At 44.0% G+C, this 25,312-nt stretch overlaps 1 protein-coding gene across 11 annotated transcripts in view; it reads left to right on the top strand.

Annotated features, from left to right (window-relative positions):
- Window positions 1–25,312, top strand: part of TCF20 (transcription factor 20) — a 137,404-nt gene that overhangs the window by 83,711 nt on the left and 28,381 nt on the right. For 10 of the 11 annotated variants that reach the window (XM_040061565.2, XM_040061562.2, XM_040061561.2 and 7 more), the window contains one exon: window positions 7,954–13,566. In XM_040061565.2, the coding sequence (XP_039917499.1) occupies window positions 7,990–13,566 (5,577 nt within the window). In that variant the 5' untranslated portion in view covers window positions 7,954–7,989. Of the gene's footprint in view, window positions 1–2,319; window positions 2,422–7,953; window positions 13,567–25,312 lie in introns of those variants that run through there. The other variant, XM_040061567.2, reaches the window with a different exon arrangement.

Here is a 25,312-nt window from a genome sequence, read left to right as displayed (position 1 = left end):
GCCAAGCTCCCAGGTATTATAGAAGTGAGAATGATATGTCAGATCCCTGTGAAGGAATCTCTACTATGTATGCCCATGAAGGGAATAATGACCAGTGCCAGAGGGGCCCTGCCTCTAGGCAGGGAGAGGCACGGGATAAACAGGTCTTTTGGATGGTGTGGATCCGATGGCCTGGCACATCAGAGCCACAGGAATATAAAGCTTTGGTTGATACTGGTGCGCTGTGTACCCTGATGCCATTGGGACATGTGGGGACAGAACCTATTTCCATTGCCAGGGTGACGGGGGGATCACAGGAATTGGCTCTGCTGGAAGCCAAGGTGAGCCTGACCGGGAAGGAGTGGCAGAAACATCTGATTGTGACCGGCCCAGAGGTCCCATGTATTCTGGGCATAGACTTCCTCCGGAACAGCTATTACAAAGATCCCAGGGGACTAAGGTGGGCTTTTGGAATAGCAGCTGTGGAGGCAGAGGGCATTAAGAAATTGAGTACCTTGCCTGGACTGTTGGAGGACCCATCTGCAGTAGGACTCGTAAAGGTACAAGAGCAACGAGTTCCAGTTGCCACCTCGACAGTGCACCACTGACAGTATCGGACAAATCGAGGTGCCGTGATCACCATCCACAAGATGATCCGTAAGCTGGAGACCCAAGGGGTGGTCAGTAAAACCCACTCACCCTTCAACAGCCCCATCTGGCCTGTGCTCAAGTCTGATGGAGAATGGAGATTGACCGTGGACTACTGTGCCTTGAATGAAGTGACTCCACCATTGAGCGCTGCTGTGCTGGACATGCTGGAACTCCAGTACGAGCTGGAGTCCAAGGCAGCAAAATGGTACACCACTCTTGACATTGCTAATGCATTTTTCTCCAATCCTCTGGCTGCAGAATGCAGGCCTCAGTTTGCTTTCACCTGGAGGGGCGTGCAGGACACCTGGAACCGACTGCCCCAGGGGTGGAAACACAGCCCCACCATATGCCATGGACTGATCCAGGCTGCACTGGAAAAGGGTGAGGCTCCGGAACATCTACAGTACATCGATGACATCATTGTGTGGGGTAACATGGCAATGGAAGTATTTGAGAAAGGAGAGAAGATCATCCAGATTCTGCTGAAAGCTGGTTTTGCCATCAAGAGCAAAATCAAGGGACCTGCCCGAGAGATCCAGTTTCTGGAAGTAAATTGGCAAGATGGATGACGTCAGATTCCCACTGAGGCCATCAATTAGATCACTGCGATGTCTCCACCAACCAGCAAGTGCACAAGCTTTCCTAGGCACTATAGGATTCTGGAGGATGCACATTCCTGAGTACAGCCAGATTGTGAGCCCTCTCTACCTGGTCACCCGCAAGAAGAATGATTTCCACTGGGGCCCTGAACAGCAACAAGCCTCTGCCCAGATCAAGCAGGAGAATGCTCATGCGGTAGCCCTTGGTGCAGTCAGGACAGGACCAGATGTGAAGAATGTGCTCTGCTGTGCAGCCGGGAACAATGGCCTGTCCTGGAGCCTTTGGCAGAAGGTGCCTGGGGAGACTCGAGGCTGACCACTGGGATTCTGGAGCCGAAGCCACAGAGGGTCCGAAGCCAACTACACTCCAACAGAGAAGGAAATCTTGGCTGCCTATGAAGGAGTTCAAGCTGCCTCAGAGGTGATTGGCACAGAAGCACAACTCCTGCTGGCACCTCGACTACTGGCGCTGGGGTGGATGTTTAAAGGAAAGGTTCCCTCCACCCATCACACCACCGATGCCACCTGGAGCAAATGGATTGCCCTCATCACTCAGCGCGCCCGCACTGGAAACCCAAATCGCCCTGGGATTTTGGAGATAATTGCAAACTGGCCGGAAGGTGAAAACTTTGGTCTCACAGACAAAGAGGAACAGGAGCAAGTGACATGTGCTGAAGAAGCTCCACCATACAACCAACTGCCAGCAGAAGAAACATGCTACACTCTTTTCACTGATGGTTCCTGCCGCATCATAGGGATGAACGGGAAGTGGAAAGCAGCCGTATGGAGCCCCACGCGACAGGTTGCACAAGCCGCTGAAGGAGGAGGTGGGTCAAGCCAACTGGCTGAACTCAAAGCTGTTCAACTGGCCTTGGACTTTGCTGAAAGAGAGAAGTGGCCAAAGCTCTACCTCTACACTGATTCGTGGATGGTAGCCAATGCTCTGTGGGGTTGGCTGGACAGGTGGAAAAAGGCCAACTGGCAGCATAGGGGACAACCAATCTGGGCTGTTGATGAGTGGAAAGACATTGCCAGTCGGGTAGAGAAGCTACCTGTGAAAGTCTGTCATGTAGATGCCCATGTCCCCAAGAGTCGGGCTAATGAGGAGCACTGAAACAATGAGCAGGTCCTGCTCCATCTGAGCCCCTGAGAACAGCAGATGGAGATAAGGTTCCAGTGGTACACATGAGAGGTATGCTGGGAAAAACTGTTTAAATTAATTCTGCCTCCAGCAAAGACAGTCCGACTCATGGGTTTGTTTTCGCTCAGGGACCTGGTTGCACATGGTGGGTGATGCAATAGGATGGAGAGACCCAGTGCATGGCTCAAGGGGACCTTGTTTTAGGGTGAACGTTGTGACTTGTATCCGTATCCATAGCCGCATGTCTATATAATTTAAAGGTTTAAATTCAATGTAATATGTTGGTATGGGAAAAAATTTGGGGTGGATAATGTTGGGAGTTAGGTTTGTTCCTTTTTTTTTTGTCTTAGAGAATTTTTCCCCATAAGTTGCTAAGAGACTAAGTGCTGGTGCTTAGATGGTGCTTGACCAACACAAAAGACATGGCCAGGAGGGGGAAGATGACATGAGTTTTGGGGGAGGGAAAAGGACAGGGCTGGGGGAGCTGGTGGCTTCTTCTTGCTCTCAGCGTCGGAAGGGACAGTCAGGCTGCTGCTTGCTGCAGGAGGGGTCTGTGGTCAACAGAGAGTCCGGTCCTGGGAAATCTACCATCATCTGCTTGTGTGCCCAGGAATTCAGAGCCCCTTTTCCTGCCCTATCCTGCTGTCACAGCTTCTTCAGCACTGCTCACTTTGCTGGGACATTCCCCCTTGCCTGCTGGGGGCATCATGCCTTTCTAGCCAGCGGCCCAGGAGTGTTCCACCGTTCCAGCTTGGTGCTCTTGGAGTCCCAAGAGATCAGACTGCCCCAGGCTTTGTGAAACAAAGCCCCTTGAGGTTCTGGGTTCTATTTATTATTAATGCTGAAGCTGTTGTTGTTTGTTTGCCTTGTTATACTTACTAGTAAAGACCTGTTATTCCTTTCCCCATAGCCCTGCCTGAAAAGCCTGTTTAATCTTCTAAATTATAATAACTTGGAGGGAAGGGATTGGAATTCCCCATTCCTAGAGAGGCCCCACCCCTCCCTAGCAGATACCTGTCTTTCAAACCAAGACAGGCTGTAACTGCATTTTCTTGCCTGATAAGCACACTAGGAAGTGAGAGGCTTTTGACAGCGCTAAAGGTACATTGCATTTGACTGCTGCCTGAGACGTCTCTGCACAGATGGATCATGGTAGTCAACCTAAATCTAAAGAAAATTTAACCAAACGAAAAGACCTCCCTTGTGTCCTACTGAATGAGCTGGTGGTGGTTTCATTTGCTCCTTTATAGGCTTATAGTCAAGAATTAGGTGTGTCCCCACAGTATTTTGGTTTTTTGTTCACTTGTTATGAGATATCTGTAGTGATACATTACTATGTTGCCATCAGTGTTATGTGAGGAGATCTGGGCAGCTGTCCTGCTAATTGTCCAGTCTTTGATAATCAGGACAAAAAGAGTTTTAAGATATATGTGGCTATAAACAAAAGCCTAGCATGGTATATTGCAGATCATCTCACAGAGTAGTCTTGGTGTGGGAATACTGATGAATTCTGTTAATCAGCACTGGTCAGGGGCACTCTGATACACACAGAGGAGCCATTGAAAGATGCTTGCATGCTGTTGACTAACATTGGATAATCTTGTGCATAGTGAGGTCACCGTGCAGTAACTTCATGTTTTGAGGAGCTCCTATGTTAACAAAGTTCTGTGAGGCTGTTTCAAATGATTAAACAAGATAGAAAATCTGCAATATGCTTAAAAATAAGTTCACATGAAGAAGGTAAATTGATACACTGCTTGAAGTAACTTCACATGTTTCACAAATAAGTCTGAGATTTGGGTAGGAGGACCTATTGCTTCTTTCTATTCAAGACTTCTGTGCAGTGATTCCATAAGTGAGGCTGGTTTTTATCAGCCACACAAGCTTGTAATATGCTTCTTTTGTTCCTGCCAGGTTAAAGGCAAACTTTGATTACTGGGCTATTGGGGGAGAAATGAATGTGTTGTTGGAGCAGAGTGAAACTGCTTAGCCTAGTGAGTGCAGTCTGCAGTGTCTAGACGGATTTGCTTAGATGGCTCTACAGCTACTGACTATAAATACTTTAAAGTCATACAGCTTTACTGAGAGAGCTGCATGCACGTATAGCAAGTGTAGGTGTGACACTGGAGTAGTCAGAGCTGTGCCAGACTCTTACCTTCCCTTTGAATAAGCAAAGACATTTCATACTGTGTGTGTTGGAAAGTACTGTAAATGTGTGTAATTCATGGCAGTTAATCAAGCACTTGTTTGCAGGCTGGACTTTGTCCCTTCTACTGGGGATGGCATTATGGATGTGTACCACCATTATGGAGTTTTATATGATTGTGTTGCAGTCTCTAGTTGGCAGGTGGTACATTGTCCTCTTGAGATCATGCATGAGGAGGAGTATGTGCCAGCTGAAAATGGTTTTTTTAAGGGCTTCTAGTAAAAAATTAATAAAACAGATACTTTTTTTTTTTTTTATGCGGATGGGGGTAGACTTTGAAGGCCTTACTTGTCTGAAGGTATTTCATTAACAAGTCTTGTCCAGGGGGTTACTCTCAGTGGTTTTGCTGAGAGCATAGCACTTATATCTAAGCACTTGAGAGGGCTACTACTGTTAAGAAGGGCTTGTATCTAAGCACTTTACAGGACTACTACTGTTAAGAAAGGCTATTGTAGTAGTAATTATAGTAGTTCTGTATTTATAGCACATTAATGACAGAAAATGTGCTGTATGTCTTACGTTATCAGTGATGTAATGAGTTGGAGCACATCCTGTATTTTCTTGCACCTGTTATAATGAAATGCCTTTTTTCTTTTTGGCAGCTATTCTATTGGTTATGTTACTCAAGTTAGGCTCCTTGTGAGATACTCAAACCAAATATTGTCCTGCTGAAAACTTCTTATTTGTTTGTCAGGGTAAATTCCAAGATGGGAAAGAAAAAAAAAAAAAAAAAAAAAAAAAAGGATTGAAATATGTTCTCCCTGTTTTTGTGCCTTGGTTGATCTTTACTGTATCTCTGTTCTAATTACTCTTTTAATGGTGAAGAAGCCTTAAGAATGTTTGCCAGCATTGTTAACATACATTAACTTGAAAATGTAGCAGTTTTCAAGCCTGTTTGGTAGAGTTACAGAGAATGAATATCACTCAGAGATTAAAGTTTTTGTATGATGTAATGCAGAAGAGGCTTCCTGAGATCTTGTCCAGACTATGCAGAGTAAGCTTTGGTAAAGTTGCATTTAAAAACTGTGTCTGAGATTCTGTGGGAGACTGAGCCTGTGCAGGATGGAAATGTTACTTTCATTGAAAGAGGATGGATGACAAGCATGTGATAGCCAGGGTGTGCATGCAGTCTCCATGGCATGTGAATGTTGCTGATTGCAGAGCTCCAAACTGCTTATCTAGAGAACCGCTTTTAACATCTGCCAGTTACAGTAGATGTTCTCTTACCTTTAGCTTTGATAACTTTAGCTTGATAACTTTCTTCTACGTATGTTTTTTTTTTTTCCTTTTTCCCGCTCTTTTTTTTTTTTTTTTTTTTGCATTAACAGCAAGTCTCACAAAAAAAGACGCTTGCCTTAGATATCCCAGTTTTAGTCCTACACCAATAGGGCTGGAGCTTCAAGCTGATGAAACATCAAAAGCAGTGATTCAGAAAAAGGAGGAGCTTATCCGTAATAAGCCTGAACTGGACAGATTGGCACAGTGCGGCATTCATAGAAATGTTACTCATGTGATATATGTAGTCTTTAAAATACTAGAAAAATGGAAGTTCAGTGGAACAGCAGATCTCTTGTATGACACTTAAAATATAGGATTAAAACAGCAGTAAACTGGACTTCCTAGAAGAAGAGAGACAAAATTTGAAGTATTAACAATTTGACAAGTTCCCTTTTGATTCTAGTAATATTATGTACATCGAGCTGCATGAACCAAGGCGGCAATACAAAGGGGCCTTTGAATTAGAGGAGGAGGGCTGCAGAGACTTGCAGTGCCGTGGGGTAGTTTTGTGCCTGTGTGTTCTGTAGCCTATACACACAGATAGCAGAAGATGAAAGACTCCAGTGGTAGAGTTAGTCTTCTGTAGTTAACATAAAATGTTAATTAAAAAAACTGACCTTGGGAAGCAGATGAGAAAAGAACTGGATGCCACATCTTGTCTGCATCTCATTTGTATGCCTGGGGTTTTTTTGTGAGTTTGGTGATCCCTTTGAACAAAACTTAAGTGCAAAGCTAGAATTCAATTCTCAATGGGTTCAGCTGAACATGGCAAACAAAAAACATGGCTAAATATGAGAACATAATGCAGGCAAGTCTTTGAGGAAGTCTCCAGTCTGAGGAGTTGGGAGTTTCCTGGAGTTTCCTGGAAAAGTGTGATCATTGTCTTAACATTCTTTTAAAGGAAGGAGTCTTTCCAGGTGGCTTTATAATTTTTTTTCCAGGAAGAGAAAACCACAAGGTGTTTCAGACATGAAATGCTTTTGTTATCTGTTAATTTGGGAGTTCTGTTTTGTTTGGTTGGTTTTGGTTTTTATCTTTGTTTGGCTTTGGTTTTTAAAAACAGTGCACATGCACATACTTGTTTATTATTGTGCTTTTCTTAATGCATCTAGTAATGTGACAGGCTTTTATAGAGGGACTAACCAGGGTCCCCAAACAATTCTGCAGTTGTGGTCCAGTCCTTGAGGGTGAGTCATAATTCCACATACTGAATAATATGTTGAAATACAAAAGAGAGCCTTCCTGGAATTTGTTTACTTATGAATTGATTATGTAAATAGAGATGATCATACTGGTATTCCAAAATATATATACTGACTGGCAAATGTTTTCAGTTATGTTTCAGTCAAGGTAACACAAAAGTCCTGCAGGATGAAGTTGTAGTCTGTTTTGCTCAAATAGAGTGAACTTGCTTCAACTTTCCATCCTGTAAAGCAAAGCAGATGGCTGGGGAGGAAAAGCGATGTATTGTCTTGTGTTGGTTGTCACCTAGGAGTGTCACTGGAAATACTCAGGAACTCATTGAGTACACTGGTGCCACACACTCACATAGATCCTTTCATTGGGTTATCTTGGTTTGAGCTTTGGTCAATTGTAACTTGAGTGTTTGCTTATAGAGATCTTTCCCAGTGTGAAACATGGACCTTGGATATCATTCCTGTGGTAAATCCAAGTGTGGTTTGAAAGCATTGCAGGGTTCTTGTGGTGTCTCTGAGCATGGTAGCAAAATACTTGGATTATTCCCAGTATTAGCCATAGGGAGTAGTTGGAGGCTGAGGATTGCTCTCCTTTGCTTTGCAAATGTTGTTGGAAGTTTCTCTCTTCAGGGGCCCATAAACACAAAACCAGTTAGTAAATGATGACGGGGAAATATTAATGCTGGAAATTCACCCCAACTGGTAGTAGGCTATTGGCCTGCATTACCTAGAAGGTTAGCAGGTTGCAAGAAGAGGGGTTAAACATTGATGTACCAGGAAGTAGAAGAGAAATACTGAATTTTAATTGCTGTTAGAACAGGGAAATTGCATGGTGTGCTGTTGTGACTGGGAAACATATTATACCTTTTTTTTTTTTCCCCCTCTCTTTTTCTCCATATTTAGGAGGGCTTTCGAGCCACCGCTTTGCTGCTGAACAGCATGCAGTCCTTTCGGGAGCAAAGTAGTTATCACGGAAACCAGCAGAGCTACCCACAGGAAGTGCATACTTCATCCCGACTGGAAGAGTTCAGCCCCCGCCAGCAGGCCCAGATGTTCCAGAGCTTCGGAGGAGGTGCTGGCAGTGGACGTCGTGGAGCAACAGGAGCCTCTACAGCAATGCCTGGTGAGAGCTCTGGCCATCAGAGCTACCAAGGTTTCAGAAAAGAAGCAGGAGAGTTTTACTATATGGCTGCCAACAAAGATCCAGTGGTGTCAGGAGGGCAGCAGCCACCTCAGCGCAGGCCCTCTGGACCAGTACAGAGCTATGGGCCCCCTCAAGGGAGTAGCTTTGGGAGTCAGTATGGGAGTGAGGGACATGTGGGCCAGTTCCAAACACAGCACTCGACCCTTGGGGGTGTATCCCACTATCAACAGGATTATACTGGTCCTTTTTCTCCAGGGAGTGCCCAGTATCAGCAGCAGGCTTCTAGCCAGCAGCAGCAGGTGCAGCAGCTGAGACAGCAGATCTATCAATCTCATCAGCCTTTACCCCAGGCTTCCAGTCAGTCTGCTTCTAGCACCTCACACTTGCAGCCAATGCAGCGTCCATCCACCCTGCCTTCCTCTGCTTCAGGCTACCAGTTACGAGTGGGTCAGTTCAGCCAACACTATCAGCCACCTTCATCATCCTCCTCCTCCTCTTTCCCTTCCCCACAGCGTTTTGGCCAGTCAGGACAGAATTATGATGGAAGCTACAATGTGAATTCTGGGTCACAGTACGAAGGCCATGCTGTGGGTTCCAATGCACAGGCCTATGGGACCCAGTCAAACTACAGCTTTCAGACTCAGCCAATGAAAAGCTTTGAGCAGTCTAAGCTGCCCCAAAGTGGACAGCAGGGGCAGCAGCAGCAACACCCACCTCAGCACGTAATGCAGTATTCAAATACTGCCACCAAACACTCTCTTCAAAGTCAAGTGGGACAGTACAGCCAGACTGAAGTTCCTGTGAGGTCACCAATGCAGTTCCACCAAAACTTCAGTCCAATCTCTAATCCATCTCCTGCTGCATCTGTGGTTCAGTCTCCAAGCTGCAGCTCCACCCCTTCTCCACTCATGCCAGGTGGAGAAAATCTCCAGTGTGGGCAAGGCAACATGTCCATGGGTTCTAGAAACCGAATCCTGCAGATGATGCCTCAACTTAGTCCTACACCATCTATGATGCCAAGCCCCAATGCTCATGCGGGTGGATTCAAGGGGTTTGGACTGGAAGGACTGCAGGAAAAAAGGCTCACAGATCCAGGACTGAGCAGCCTTAGTGCTCTAAGTTCTCAGGTTGCCAATCTGCCCAACACAGTCCAGCACATGTTGCTCTCAGATGCCTTGGCACCTCAGAAGAAAAGTTCCAAAAGATCATCCTCTTCCAAGAAGGCTGACAGCTGCACCAACTCAGAAGGCTCCTCCCAGGCAGAGGAGCAACTTAAATCGCCCATGGCAGAGTCCCTGGATGGTGGCTGTTCCAGTAGTTCAGAGGATCATGGGGAAAGGGTGAGACAGCTGAGTGGCCAGAGCACCAGCTCAGACGCCACTTACAAAGGCGGTAATTTAGAGAGACCCAACTCCTCACCAGCACAAAGCTCTCAGAATGAGCCATCAAAACTCAGCAGCAGTCCTGCAGCTAGGGAAGATGCGGCCTCACCTAATGGGAAGGAAGCTGTGGTGGCTGTGGAAAATGCTCCAAAAGTGAACGAAAAGGCAGTTGGGGTGATTGTCTCCCGGGAAGCCATGACAGGAAGAGTAGACAAGTCAGGTGGACAAGATAAACCTACACAAGATGATGCTTCCACAGCCCCTCAGGCACCAGCTAGCACTAGTGGAGCAAAAGAAGCTGGGCATGTAGGGACACAACAAGAAACTCAAGGAGGAGGTAAAGGGAGCAAAAGTGGTGATAACACTAACCATAATGGGGACAGGAACAGCCAGCCTGGTCATGCAGTTGTTGGGACAAATTTTCCTGCAAGAACAGAATCTTCGAAGTCTCCTGGCAGTTTAAGATACAGCTACAAGGATAATACAGCACCTGGTATACAGAGAAATATTGGTGGTTTTCCACAGTATCCATCTGGTCAAGAAAAGGGAGATTTTTCAGGGCATAGTGAGCGCAAAGGCCGTAATGAGAAGTTTCCTAGCCTTCTACAAGAGGTTTTACAGGGGTACCACCATCATCCGGACAGAAGGTATTCTAGGAATGCACAGGAGCATTCTGGGATGGCTGGGAGTTTGGAGGGAGCCATGAGGCCCAATGTTTTAATTAGTCAAACCAATGAATTGACCAATAGAGGCCTCTTAAACAAAAGCATGGGGTCCCTCCTAGAAGGCCCTCACTGGGGTCCCTGGGATAGGAAGTCTAGTAGTGCAGCTCCAGACATGAAGCAGATAAATTTAGCTGATTACCCTATTGCTAGAAAGTTTGATGTGGAGTCTCAGTCTGCTGCCCATGAGGCAGGAGCACTCTCAGAGAGGAGATCAGTGATCTGTGACATATCTCCATTAAGGCAACTTGTAAGAGATCCTGGCCCTCACCCCATGGGTCACATGGGTCCTGAGGCCAGAAGCGGAAGGAGTGAACGTCTTGCCCCTGGCTTGAGCCAATCAGTAATACTCCCTGGTGGTTTAGTATCCATGGAAGCAAAGATGAAAGCTCACAGTGGGCAAATAAAGGAAGAAGATTTTGAACAGTCAAAGAGCTCAGCTAGTTTCAATAATAAAAAAACAGGAGACCATTGTCATCCTGCTGGCATCAAGCATGAATCTTTCCGAGGCAACGCCAGCGCTGGAGCTGCAGTCTCTGATGCTGCTCCAGACTACATGCCCCAGCAGGACAGCAGATCGACACAGATGAGACGAGGACCTGGCAGAACTGGAAGGGGTAAATCACCATCTCAATATCAGGATCTTGCTGATAAGCTGAAAATGTCACCAGGCAGAAGCAGAGGCCCAGGGGTAGATCTGCATCACATGAACCCACACATGACACTGTCTGAAAGAGTTAGCAGGGGATCCTTGCATTCTGTCTACCCTCAGAATTCGGAAGGCCCATCTCTGGTTTCAGCATATCACACAAATGCTAGGCCTCATGCTTTTGGTGACCCCAACCAGAGTCTGAATTCCCAGTATCATTACAAGAGACAGATATACCAGCAACAGCAAGAAGAATACAAAGATTGGGCAAGCAGTGCTGCTCAGGGTGTGATTGCTGCAGCTCAGCACAGGCAGGAAGGAGCAAGGAAGAGCCCAAGACAACAGCAGTTTCTGGAAAGAGTAAGGAGTCCCTTAAAAAATGACAAGGATGGAATGATGTACCTTCAAGGTAGCTCTTACCATGATACTGGAAGCCAAGAAGCTGGGCGCTGTGTTGTGGGGAGTGACAGTACTCAGAGCAAATGCACCGAACTGAAACACAGCAACCAGAAGTTGCAGCATCATGAATCTGGTTGGGACCTCTCTCGGCAAACTTCTCCTGCCAAAAGCAGCGGCCCTCTTGGAGCATCCAACCAAAAAAGATTTTGCCCTCAAGAAAGCGATGGGCATCGACGAGAGGAATCCACAGATTTGCCCAAGCCTGGTAATGCTATGCTTAGGCTCCCTGGCCAGGAAGACCAGTCTCCTCAAAATCCATTAATTATGAGGAGGAGGGTCCGTTCTTTCATCTCTCCTATCCCTACCAAAAGACAGCCACATGATATGAAGAACAGTGGCAGTGAAGATAAAGGGCGACTGATGACTTCAGCAAAAGAAGGAGCAGATAAAACATATAACTCCTTTACCCATTCATCTCAAAGCCAAGATGCTGGCAAGTCAGTTGCAAAGGGAGATTCCTTCAAGGACCTGCCAAGTCCTGATAATAGGAATTGTCCTGCTGTTTCCCTTACAAGTCCAGCAAAGACCAAAATATTGCCCCCGAGAAAGGGGCGAGGATTAAAACTGGAAGCTATTGTTCAAAAAATTACATCTCCTAATATTAGGAGAAGTGTTTCTACCAACAGTGCTGAAACTAGTTCAGATACTGTCACTCTTGATGATATCCTGTCCCTCAAGAGTGGACCTGAAGGAGGAAATGTGGCTGGACATGGACCAGAGGCTGAGAAGAGAAAAGGAGAGATGTCAGATCAAGTGGGGCCAGCAAGCCAGGATGCAACTGGGGAAAAAACTGCAAGATCTTCAGACGAGTGGCAGAGCAGTGAGGATGATAAAAACAAAAAAGAGGTTCCTGAAACCGCTAGTATTGGTAAAGAAGGAGCAGGATCCAGTGCAGCACCACCACCTTCTCAGAAATCAGGTGCTCAGGGAAGGTCTGATGGATCTGTAAGTGGAGCTGGAACTCTGACCTTTTCCGACTCAAAAACAATTTCTCCTTCCAGTATGTTCGTTTCTGAACCAAATCCAAAGTCTGAGGAAAAAGATGGAGATGTGACAAACATTTCACCCAAACCAGATGGTTTCCCTCCAAAGGGATATTTCCCCTCTGGAAAGAAAAAAGGGAGGCCAATTGGGAGCGTGAACAAGCAGAAGAAACAGCAACAGCAGCTGCCTGTGCCCCTGCCTACCCCACCAGCACCATCACAGCCTGCAGAAGGGGCAGGTGCTGGTGAGCCAAAGCCCAAGAGGCAAAGGAGGGAGAGGAGAAAACCTGCAGCACAGCCACGGAAGCGGAAGCCTAGACGGGCTGCTCCAATCGTGGAGCCTCAAGAGCCAGAGATCAAGCTTAAATATGCTACCCAGTCTGTAGATAAAACTGACTCCAAGAATAAGTCATTTTTCCCTTATATTCATGTGGTAAACAAGTGTGAATTAGGCGCTGTGTGCACAATCATAAATGCGGAGGAAGAGGAGCAGAACAAATTGGTGAGGGGTCGGAAAGGACAGAGGTCTTCAACACCCCCTCCTAGCAACACGGAGAGCAAAGTGCTGCCCACCTCAACTTTCATGCTGCAAGGCCCTGTAGTAACAGAGTCTTCTGTCTTGGGACATCTGGTTTGCTGCCTGTGTGGCAAATGGGCCAGCTATCGTAACATGGGGGACCTCTTTGGTCCTTTCTACCCCCAGGATTACGCAGCTACCTTGCCCAAGAATCCACCTCCAAAGAGGGCCACAGAAATGCAGAGCAAGGTCAAGGTACGGCACAAAAGCGCTTCTAATGGTTCGAAGACAGATACTGAAGAGGAGGAGGAACAGCAACAACAGAAGGAACAAAGAAGCCTGGCTGCTCATCCCCGCTTTAAGAGGCGGCACCGCTCTGAGGACTGTAGTGGAGCCTCTCGGTCACTTTCAAGGGGAGCTTCTTGTAAAAAAGCAACCACTGATGGTGGCAGTGCTGGTGAAAAGACTCCTTTGGACTCAAAACTGTCTGTGCCCACTTCAGAAGGTGGCACTGAGCTGGAGTTACAAATTCCTGAACTACCTCTTGACAGCAATGAATTTTGGGTCCATGAGGGTTGTATTCTCTGGGCCAATGGGATCTACCTGGTCTGTGGCAGGCTCTATGGGCTGCAGGAAGCTGTGGAGATTGCAAGAGAGATGGTGAGTACCTAACCTTGCTATATAAAATTATTTTCTTTCATTAGCAAATGTATGCCATTTGGAGTACTGTTTTTCCTTGTTCTTATCTCATGTCTTAAACAACTATCTTTTAGCTTTAATAAATCTCTAGTGATGTCCTTTTGATGGCCTCACTTAGGTCTCTGCTACCTGATCAGATAAGATTTTTTGGACATCAGAAAGGTGGATGCTTATTACCTAGTAAAAGTTCTGGATGCCCAAAGGCTATCTCATGACTACAGTGATGTCTTTGCCCTTCCTTCTTCTGTTCGGTTAGTTACATAATGTTCTCTAGGGCTCTTCTTGGAGTCATAGAGTGAAAGGACAAGTGATAGCAGACACGTTGCAGCGAAGAAAGTTCTAGTCCAATTAGGCAAAAAATTTCAGTGAGGGTAGTCAAACATTGGATTGAGGGAGAGGAAATGACAGAAAAGCTGTGGAATTGCCCTGATTTTGGAGATGCAGACTTTGGTTCTGGGCAAAGCCCTAAGCATCTTTATGTCTGAAGTTGGATCTGCCTTCAGAGTTGCCTCTGCTTTCAGTAGGGGTTCTTTCCAGAGTGAGTTACTCTGCACGGTAATACATGTTGCACAGCTGTTGGAGAATTTGCTGTTCTTACAAAATAAAGTGGAGACAGCAGACTTGCACAGAGGTCTGTAAGCATTGAGTGAAATGTGTGTGGGTTTAGTATTGATAAATTCAGCATTCACAAATGATACTGATAATTGACTTTCTCCAGAGCAGGAGTATACAACGAGTAAGAAGAAACAGGTAAAATTAAAGCAGGGACAAAGGAAAATCTTGACTCACAACTGCCTGGTTGTGGATGAACACGCTGCTGTCCTTGGTTTCCTAAGACAGAAGCTGACGTTTTAAATCACAGTTATGTGCCTTGTTTTGCCATCATCAGTATCCTGCATCCCTTTTTTTATGGTTATCTTATTTGTATTGTTCTCTGTCCTGGGTCAGACCATGGAAGAGTCATAGAACTACTTTTTCCTGTTGCCTTCAGGTTTTTCCTTTTCTAAACAGTGTTGGGATCCAGTTTTTATCTTCTTTCCTCTGTATCGTTACAGAGGAACAAACCTCTGGCTTGTTCTAAATTTTCACTCAACTTTGACAGTAATTACATACTTCTTTGCCCTAACTTGATTTGGCTTGCATTCTTGTTTCTAATCTCTAATTAAACATAGTCAGTTAATTTAATTTGGTTTTCATCGAGCCATGCCTATGTGCTTGTTCTGATGCAACTGCTGAATTTCTTATTTCTGATAATTGCAAGGTTTCTTCTAGATTCTCCGCCACCGTTTGGATTCTACTCAAAATGTGGCCGTGCTTTCATTTGTCTGGTAGTTCACCAATACTTTGAATTTGTATCTTTCCAGCCTGATTTTTCCTTTTTTACTATATGTAGGGTGTGTCTCTCACTTAGAATTCTGGTTTTCCCAGTAGCAAGTGCCTTCTTTACAAGTTCTTGAAACACTTGAGTTATCCTCCAGTGATCCTTTTTGTGTCCCCATTTGTGCAAAGGACGTAAGCCCAGCTGTGCTAAAACATGCTGTGTTGAGAGGCTCTAATCAAACTTGTTAATAATAGCAGTTTGTTATCCACATTTTTATACGTATTTTGCATGTTGTTTGGCATCTAGTTCTCTTTCTGGAATCTTTATGACTTTCTGATTGAATATGCTTTGGCTTATCCTTTATCACTTTTTCCAACTGTTACAATTTCTCCTCTTTACAAGTAAGACATTTTTTTCCTCTTCTTAACCGTTTCATCTGCTCTTATGGCACCTTACAAAAATACCTCCTTATCTCCCTTGAAATTTGTGTTCTTTTCCTCTACCTGTATTCTCTTCCCCTTAATCAGTTGCTCAACTCCTCTGTCTTTTCTTTTCCCACATAATGCCAGTAGAAATAAGTGTTTTGTGGGTTTTTTTTAAAGGACAAAATGCTTGTGGCCTCTCTTGCATTTGCAACAACCTCTTAGTTTCCTTTTTTCTTTTTTCGTCTCAAAGTCCTTTGAGTGCATTGTCCAGGGCTCTTATCCTCTGCTGTGGCTTCAGTCATGCTCTACTGCAGTTGTAATCAGTGTTTATGGTGATCTTTTCCCAGTTAAGGTTCAGATCCAGTGCCTAATTTTCCATTTTTCTGTCAACTGCAATGTCACTATCAGCTGTGCTGCTTTTGAAGTGTTGTTTCACCTTTTTTTTTCTGCTTGTGTCTTTTGATTACCTCCTTACTTTCCATTGTATTCTTCAGAGGCTGTTGTTCATTACTTCATACTTTTTCTGTGGGGCTCACTAAAGTTTGCTTGTGCTTTTCTTCCCTTTATCCTGCAATATCATGCTTTTGAGTAGCTCAATCACTTTCTTCCAGAGTCTTGTCGAGCTTCCTTTTTTCTCCAGATTCATGTTCTTCTGGCACAAACTTAAAACTTGTTCTTGCATTCATAATGAGTTTTCAAAATCTCACTTTAAAACATGGCTTTTAATCTACATCATCCTTAATCCATTGCTTCTCATTTTATTCTGATTTTCATGTCACTCAGATTCACAATCTCATTTGATTTTAAAATTATTTCTTCCTAATCTTTCCTATTTAAGACTGCAAGAAATACTGCTTACTTTTTGTATATGATAAGTAATATGTAGTCTTTCAGTGCTCTCCATGGTTCTGTCTAGGTCCATTTTTAATCTGTTTATACGACTGAACTTTCCATCAGGGACCATTATCTTGTGCATATATTTTGTTTTGTTATGGAATCATAGAATGACTTGAATTGGAAGGGACCTTAAAGATCAAAACCCCTGCTGTGGGTAGGGACGCCTCCCACTAGACGTGGCTGCTTAAACCCCCATCCGATCTGGCCTTGAACACTTCAAGGGATGGGTCATGCACAACTTCTCTGGATAACTTGTTCCAGTGTCTCACCACCCTCAAAATAAAGAATTTCTTCCTAATATCTAAGCTAAACCTACTCTCAGTTTGAAACCATTCATCCTTATCCTGTCACTACACGTTCTTGTAAAAAGCTTCTCTCTTGTATGTCCCCTTCGGGTAGTGGAAGGCCACAATCAAGTCACCCTGAAGCCTTCTCTTTTCTAGACTGAACAATCCCAGGTCTCTCAGCCTTTCCTTGTAAGGAGATGTGCTCCATCACTTTTAATCATTTTGGTGGCCTCCTCTGGACTTGCTCCAGCAGGCCTTTTTGTGCAGAGGACCCCAGAGCTGGATACAGCGCTGCAGATGGGGTCTCACCAGAGCAGAGCAGAGTGGCAGAATCTCCTCCCTCACTGTGCTGCCCACGCTGCTTTGGATGCAGCCCAGGGCACAATAGGCTTTCTGGGCTGAGTGCACATTGCTGGGTTGTATCCAGCCTCCTGGCCACCTGCACTCCCAAGTCCTTCTCAGCAGGACTGCCCTTGATCCTTTCATCCTCCAGCTTGTGTTGATACTGGGGGTTGCCCCAACTCAGGTGCACCACCTTACATTTGGTCTTGTTAAGCCCCATGAGATTTCCATGTGCCCACTTCTCGAGCCTCTCCAGATCCCTGTGGATGGTATTGCATCCTTCAGGGGTGAGTCAAGAGCAGCACTCAGCTTGATATTATCCGCAGACTTGCTGAGGGTGCACAGGATCCCTTCATGTGTGTCATTAATGAAGACATTAAGTAACACTGCTCCCAGTACAGGCTCCTGAGGGACACCACTGGTCAGTGATGCCCACTGGGACTCTGAGCTGTTGGTTTCTACCCTCTTGATGTAACTGTCCAACCAATTCCTAATCCATCAAATCTATCTCTCTCCAGTTTGGAGAGAAGGGTGTTGTGTGGAACTGTCAAAAGCCTTATATCTTAAAAGCATTACATATTAATTATATTCTCAGCCTATCCCAGGGAGGAAAAATACATCCTCAGTGTTTCCCAGGGAGGAAGGAGTCACTCCATCATCAAAAGCCGCTAGGTTGGTCAGACAGGACTTGCCCTTTGGTGAAGCTGTGCTAGCTGTCCTGATTCACCTCCCTGTCCCCCGTGTGCCTTAGCATACCATCTAGGAGGGTCTGTTCCATGATCTTTCCAGGCACATAGGTGAGGCTGACAGGTTGGTATTCCAAGGGTCCTCCTTTCTGCCCTTTTTATACCTGGGGTTTCACCTGACTACCAGCTTTTCAAGTACCATGGAGTGTGGTTTAGAAATTACATCAGCAAACTCTCTCAGGAATCCAGGATACATCTTTCTGGATCCCATAGACTTTTGTACATTCAGATTCCTCAGATGTTCATGAATCTGATCTTTGCATACAGTGGGAGGGACACTTGCCTGCCTCAGTCCCCATCCTGTCATCCATCCACTTGAGAGGTGTGGGAAGAGATGTTGCCATTGAAGACTGAGGCAAAAAAATTGTTGAGTACCTCAGCCTTCTCCTTGTTAGCTGTTTGCCTGCATTGTTTGTCCCGGAGGCCTTCTTTGTCCTTCCTTTTCTGGTTAACCTACCTATAGAAGCCCTTCCTGTTATTCCTACATTCCTTTCCAGGTTCATTTCCAGCTTTGCCTTGGCCTTCCTCAAACCATCCCTGCACAACTGAACTTCATCCCTGTATTTTTCCTACATTACCTGTCCTTGTTTCCACTGCTTGTGTCTTTGTTTCTTTCCCTTTAGTTTGACCAGGAGTTCCTTACTCAGCTATCCAGTCTCTTGCCTTGCTTGCTCAGTTTCTTGCTCCTGGGAATTGGTAGCTCTTGAACTCTATGGAAGACTTCCATAAAAATCCGCCAGCTCAGTTCTGTTCCTGTGTCCCTAAGGACAGCCTCCCAGGGTACCCTATTGACTATCTCCTTATTGACCTGGAAGTTTGTTTTCCTGAAGTTCAGGGGCCTAACTTTACTCTTTACCTGACCCATATCCCTCAGGACTGCAAAATCCACTGATGCATGATGGCTCCAACCCAGTCTGCCTCCCATATTGACATCCCCAGTTAGTTCATTTACACTGGTGATCATCAAATCCAGTATCAGGTTCCTTCTGGTAGAGCTACCACCTGGCTTAAGAAGCTATCCTCCATGCATTGCAGGAGTCTCCTGGATTGCCTGCAGCTTGCCTTGGTGCTTTCCAGTAGATGTCAAAGTGGCTGAAGTCCCCCAACAGGACTGGAATGTGTGAGCACAATGCCACCTGTAAGTGGGGCAAGAAGGCTTTGTCAATAGGCTCCTCTTGGTCAGGCAGTTGTAGCAGACCTCACCCGCAAGGTTCTTTTTGTTGCCTCAGTGTCTGATTTTTACCAACAGTCTTTCAATCTGCTCAAGGCTGTTCTTCAGAGACAGCTCTTCGTACTCAGTGCACCTCTTGATGTAGAGAGCAGCCCCTCCACTTCTCTCTCCTTTCTTGTCTCTTCTGAACAGCTCATGGCCATTGATAGTCACACTCCAGTCACGCAATTTGTCCCACCAAGTTTCAGTAATGGCAACAGGATCGTAACTTTCCAGCAGCATGGTGTCTTCCAGTTCCTGGTTATTGCCTGTGCTGCATGCTTTGGTGTAAAGGCACCTTGGCCAGGCTGTTGGCTGTGTCATCTTCCTGGAGAAACACCCCTTAGCTTAATTCCCTTGAGATACTTCTCTGCTGTATCCCTGCTGGCTTCTGTTACCTCAGGAGTCCTTGGCTCGTTTCTGTAAGACTCCAAGTGTGCCCCAGTGTGGCCAGCACATTTCAGAGTCAAGGGCAGAGTGCCTTCACTAGCACCCTGCCCCTCTAACCTTTGTATCTCATCCTGCAGCTCGCCAAGGACAAGCCTAATACTGTCCCCCTGCTGAATCAAAGCTCTATATTGTGTCTCATACAAACACAGTATCCGAACACAGTGCTGGGCTCCTCTGTATAACATCCATAAGAGTAATCTATTTATCACCTCTGTGACAAATAATGGAAAAGGTTTTCTTCTAGCATTTTTCTTTTCCTATTGTAGCAAGCTGTTGAGATGGTTTCTCCCCTGGAAGCAGTGTATCGGCCTCCCTTCAGCTCACAGAGGATTATGTGCAGCATTAAGATGGCCATGGGGTATCCAGAGGTGTGCCTGCCAGAAGCCATCCCCAGGCAGTGGAAAGGTTCTGTTGAGCTCAGCTCTCCTGCTCTGCTGCCTGAGGAAAGCCTTCTGGCTCACACGGCTGATTTCCTATGGTTGTTGCATGTGCTTTTTCTTTACCTCCTGTGTGCTTTGCAAGTGCCTTTTTTTTTTTTTTTTTTTTTTCCCCTGACATGCAGATCACTAGTGTTGCTGTCATGGAAAAGCAGATGTGCAAATCAAGTAGCTGCTTTGTACCAGGAACAAGTAGAGAGATGTGTGCACAGGCACACAGGAAGGTAGCTCTTGAATTTTGTCTGCAGGTAAGGGAGGACGTTAGCATTATGGTATAGAAGGGTCATGATCCTGGAAGTGAATGCTTCATGTATATAAGACATTCTGAGCAAATTAAATACTCCCATAACTAAAAATTACATAAACTGTCTGTGGTACTGACAGGGTAAATATGCACTAATTTAAACTGAATCCATAGCATTAAGTGAGTTGAAATATTTTCTTTAGACATCTGGCTCAGCTGCTGTTGTTTATGCAGCAGTCTAGTATAGAAATAGGAAACTTAAACCTCCAATCAAAGGCTGTTGGTGTAGAGGTAGTGATATGAGTAACCCATCCTGTGTTTCTTCTTCTCAGACAGGCTCACCTATTTTTCATCACTTGAAAGCTTATTATAATTTTTTCCCCTGAACACCTGTTTCTCACATGCTTTCCAGAATCAGAAAATTTTTTCCTACTAAATTGTTTCTCATATGAATAAATGTCTTTCTTATTGCAGTTGGTTTTTTTGTTTGTTTGTTTTGACAACTGCCCCATAGTCAATCCCAAGAAAGGATTTTTATGTATGTGAAGATGCTCAAAGATCAAACTGTACCAGATGTTCTAGAAGAATTCCTGAGAAGGTGTTATCTTAAAAAGGTTTATCAAAGTGAAGTGATTGTCATGAGCTTTGAGCTTTCCTTAAAGTCTGTTTTCACTCTGGACTGAAAATGGTGTGTGTTATCTGCTAAGCAGCAATCCAGGTGGTTTCCAAAGTGCTAGAATCTGCCTTTCTTAGAGGCAAAAAGGTGTTCCTTTTACTCTGGTCACTTTTTGCTTCTGAGAATGTGATCCAATTAATTGGGCTGCTTCAGTTGCAGAATTAATCCTTCTGCTTATTTTGAGGTTCAAATTAGATACCCCAGCAGATGATCCTAACTGCCAAGGAGTTTGTCTCTCTCATAAACAGTTAATGCATAGTAACAGTGCTAAATGGCCTTCTTCCAATTAGACTTTTTTTGTTCCAATGCTGATGGAATCTTAAACTCAAAAAATGTCATCTCCTTAGTGCTAGGTGATCCTGTTGCTTATAAAATGTTTTCTTTCAAATACTGAAGGTGGCCAGAAAGTTTCCTGTCTTGTCTATTTTTTCACCACTTTTCTATTAATGAAGCTGATTTCCATGGAAGATGAAGTATTGGTTACCTTTGAAACTGGAAGAATTATGGAGTCACTTTGGTAGTTGTCAGCAGTTTTAATGTTCAGAAGAATTGATGGTCTTTATTCTCAGTTTTAAATATATGAAGCTGTAAATGAAGAGAAGAACAATGCAAAGAACATTGTTTGTATTAAGTTGAATCCAAGATAGTTCAGCTACTGTCTCCTTAAAAGCTGTTCACTAGGAGGTGATATGCTGTTTCTTACAGGGCTTTTTTATAAGACGTGTTTTTTCCCAAGGCAGAGGCTCTCACCTAGCACATGTATTACTTCTGGTTGGGATGGGGTTTTTTGTTTTTTTTTTTCCTTCTTCTACCCCTCCTCTTATCAGAATTGACCTTGCTGAAGGTAAATGTATCTTGTGTTCCTGCTGAGAATGTTCTGTGAAAGGAAAGTTTGTTTATTCCTCTTTTGAAGATCTCTTTTAAAAGGTCTAAAAAATGTAATGCTTTTCTCATCAATCTCTGCATCTCTCCCAGCATGAGAAATCTTACAATCCTTATGCATGGAAAGAAGTCTTTGGAACCCGTTTCTTTTGTGGCTCCTTGTTGAGAAGATCGTATTGGGTTTCAGGTGAACCAGTTGGGTTTCAGTTCACCAGTCAGGTGAACTTTAGATTAACAAATGGTGAAAGGTGAAACCTGCCCATGATCTACAGTATAGCAGAAGATTCTGTGTTTTCTCTCACCAGTCTGGAATTTTGTCTGTCCAGCTCTCCATGGATTCCCTTTCAAAGCCTGCTGTTTACCCAAAGTGAAGAAATCTACCTGCTTTAAGACTGTTAACAAGCCTGTTTTGAAAGTCTGATAGACTTCGTCGTGAGATGCTTAGAACCTAAATGCCTGGAGCCTCTTTCTCCTCAGCTTGTTACTAGATACTTGAATTTTTCATGAGTGTTAGGCGGTGGCAGCCTTGTACCTCTTGTTGAGTGTGTCTTTGTTAGTTGTAGTGTTAGAGGTAGGGTTTGCATGTTACCCAAATTTCACCGGGAATGGCTCCTGGTTTTGCATGGTTAAGTTATTCTTGACTTTAGACTCCTAATAGTTGGTCTTCCACAGTATCTTATTTGGAGGAAATTGCCTTTCTATAAGACTTTGTTTACTTAGATGCCTTCATAGAACCATTTTCTTTTGTTTACCTCCACCATTCTGGACCTAGCTGTAAACTGGGTAAAGAAAGGTGCCTGGAGGGATCACTAGGATTTAAGCTATTTATATTCTCAAATTTGGGAAATTAAAGCCTAACAAAAAAGCTCCCATGCTCTGTAAGTAATTGCTTATAAAATGTTCCTGGCTGCATAGCTAATCAAGTGGCTAAGCCAGGGAATCAGTATGAGCTGGGAAAATTGTGGAAGGTTAGCTACCTTTGGCAAAACAAAGCAAAACAGTTTCTAGCCCCAGAAACCTGAGTACTGTAGTGCCATACAAGTATAAAAGTATCAGTTCATTCTCAATGTCTCATTTGGCACAGGTAGGCTCTCTTCTTAAGCTAGACCCAGGAGGGAGTTGCTGTCATGAGGAGTGATCCTACTTTATCCTCTTCGCAAGCTGCTTGCTTCCACTGTTTCACTTGTGTTAGATCTACCACCTGTGCATTTGCACAGTGGGTTGATTTTTAGCCAGCTAATCCATCAGAAGACTAGCTTGGGGTTTCATGCCAGATCAGCCATCTGACTCTCCTTACCCTCTGAACCATGTTTGCTGCATCTGAGAGGGAGTGTCCTTTCACTAGTAATGATAACCATTAGGTCAACTTAGCTGTAACATAAAATTGTGCCCAGGTGCCACCGGCACCTGAAAGGTTTTACATCTGTGGTACTACTGTTTTATAGTGTTGGGAGAAGAATGTTAACCTTTTATTCGTCATCTTTCTTTGTAGAGAAGAAAAACATGAAGAACCTAGTAGGTTTTTTTTCTCCCCCAAACCAAAGCATGAAACAAAAAAACCCCTCAAGTGAAGTTCTGTATTAGGTCAGGGTTCAACTGAAATAATCTGCTGCTTCAAAAAAAACATGCCTTACAACACACAGGAAGGAACAGCTGTATTACTACACCTAGATCCGTATTAGTAAGGACACATTTCAAGAGTAGGAAGAAGTGACACTGGAGCTTTTTAATTTTTCACTGTGGGGAAAAGGAAACCAGTGGCGGATTTAAAATCACTGCCAGCAGTGGTTGGAAAAGAGGTGTATTGAGAACATTGTGTGCTTGTTTTTATCTCTGGGAGCAGCTTTTGGTATGCTTTAGCCCTTCAAATGAGGATTGCCACAGAACCTTGAGGCACTTTCTACAGTTACCCCTTAAGTGGCTGAATTCCTGGTTTTCATTGATAGACTGTGCCCAAATACCTAGTTGTCTGAGCTGGAAATGTGCGCACTCTGGTGTAATACTCATTTTTTAATTCCTCAGGAAATGGCAGCATCTTTAATATTCTTCTTGTGTTATAAAAATAAGAAACCATGAAATTTTGGGTGGAGGAGAGATTCTGAAAGACAGCTGAATGATGAACTTCAGATCTGATTTTCTCAGAAAGGCATTGCCATATCTGTGCTGCTGAAACTCTGTGCTGTCGTGACCCCTGGTCTGTAAGAGTGTTCCTTCACAGAGAGGAGAGCCTGGGAAGAGCCCTCGTTGTTTCTCAGTTCACTACCTTCCTCTCTTGGAGACCTAGAAGTGTGAGTCACTACTGCTGCAGCACTTGGTAGCTCACAGCAGCACTGTGCAATGCTACCACAAGCCTTAAATGCTTAAGAGCTGAGCAGATAGAATCCACGTGTACCTGTCTGATGCAAGTGTTTCAATATCTTAAATTATCAGAAGCCAGTAATTATGGTTGTGAAATGAAGTTGGTTTTCTTTGGCTTTGTGAGTAAAGTGAGGTAAATTTGGTGCAGCCTATTGGTGATTATGGACTGCAGGTGATAGGAAGCACATTTTAGCACATTTTAGTTGAGGTCTTGAGCATAAAGATGATGCTGGTAAGAAGAAAGATTCCAGTATTGATCCCTTTGTAACAGGAAAACAGAGAAAATGGAGGGAAGTATTTTCTGTGCATCTTTACTAGCAGACTCCTTTGTCATTAGTTTATCCTAAGTACAGGCATTATGTCTGTGCTTGCATGTGGTTTTATATTTTACTGTTTGTCTTGCATGTGGTGTGGGAAAAGTGGAAAATAGATTTACTGACAATGGAGTGTTGGGAAAGAATGGGATGTTTACCTACTTACATTAGTTGTAGCCAAGAGCACTGGAAACTTGTATGCAAAAAGCAGCTCGCTCATTCCACAATTACCTTTCTATAAAGCATCAGGGATCCTCATAATCTGTGTACATTTTTAATTTAAAAATATATTTAAGTAACTTAATTTTGAGGAAGCTCTTCCAAATGTGAATGGGGCCTTTTCTGTGAAGGGGATTTCTAGACAGAGCTTTAGAGCTTTTTGTCTGGCTTACCCACAAGCTCACATTGTCTTTTTTTGGTAAGATTTCAATTGCCTGTTAGCATAGGGGTGTCAAACTGTTATTAAATTTTCAATAGTGAGTGAATGCAATCCGTGTATGTGTCATTTTAGCTTGAATCTTTTTAAGCTGTGCTGGTAAAAAGCTTGTTAAGATTCTCCAAAATTTCGGAGGAAGGTTGTTGTGTTGTTGGTGTTTTATTTTGTTAACTTTAAATGAATCAATTTTTTAAACTTAGACTAATTGCAGATGGTGGTCATTTCAGCTGTATTCTTTTAGCTTTGTTAGAAGAACACTACTAGCAAATGAGTTTATTCTGCTCCACGTGTCTGTATTTAAAATGATGTATATTTGATTACAGTTGGGCAAAAATGCAGACTTAAAAGTATTTTTCCTGATTTTTGAGGAAAAATTATTTCTTTTTTCGTCTTTCATCTGTTTTACTCAGTTTGAAAAGAGGTCAATTTCTGAAGGTAAGAATTTATGACTTTCTTTTATATAACATTTAATGCATTATTAGAACTGTGTTCTATCTTTCGTAAGACCTTTTTAAAATTAAAAAAATCCACGAATTTTGCTTTTTTTCTTTTTAATATGCATTATGTTGAATTCTTTGATCACTGAATAAGCAAGAATAATGCTTCAATTATACTAGTGCTCTACCATTCATAATACAGGAAGACTCTCCAAGCATGGCAGTGCAAACCAAGTTCATAAAAG

This window comes from Hirundo rustica, chromosome 4, assembly GCF_015227805.2.
Source record: "Hirundo rustica isolate bHirRus1 chromosome 4, bHirRus1.pri.v3, whole genome shotgun sequence".
NCBI classification, from domain to species: Eukaryota; Metazoa; Chordata; class Aves; order Passeriformes; family Hirundinidae; genus Hirundo; species Hirundo rustica.
The sequence above is the reverse complement of the archived record's forward strand: the minus strand, read 5'-3'. Positions and strand labels throughout refer to the sequence as shown.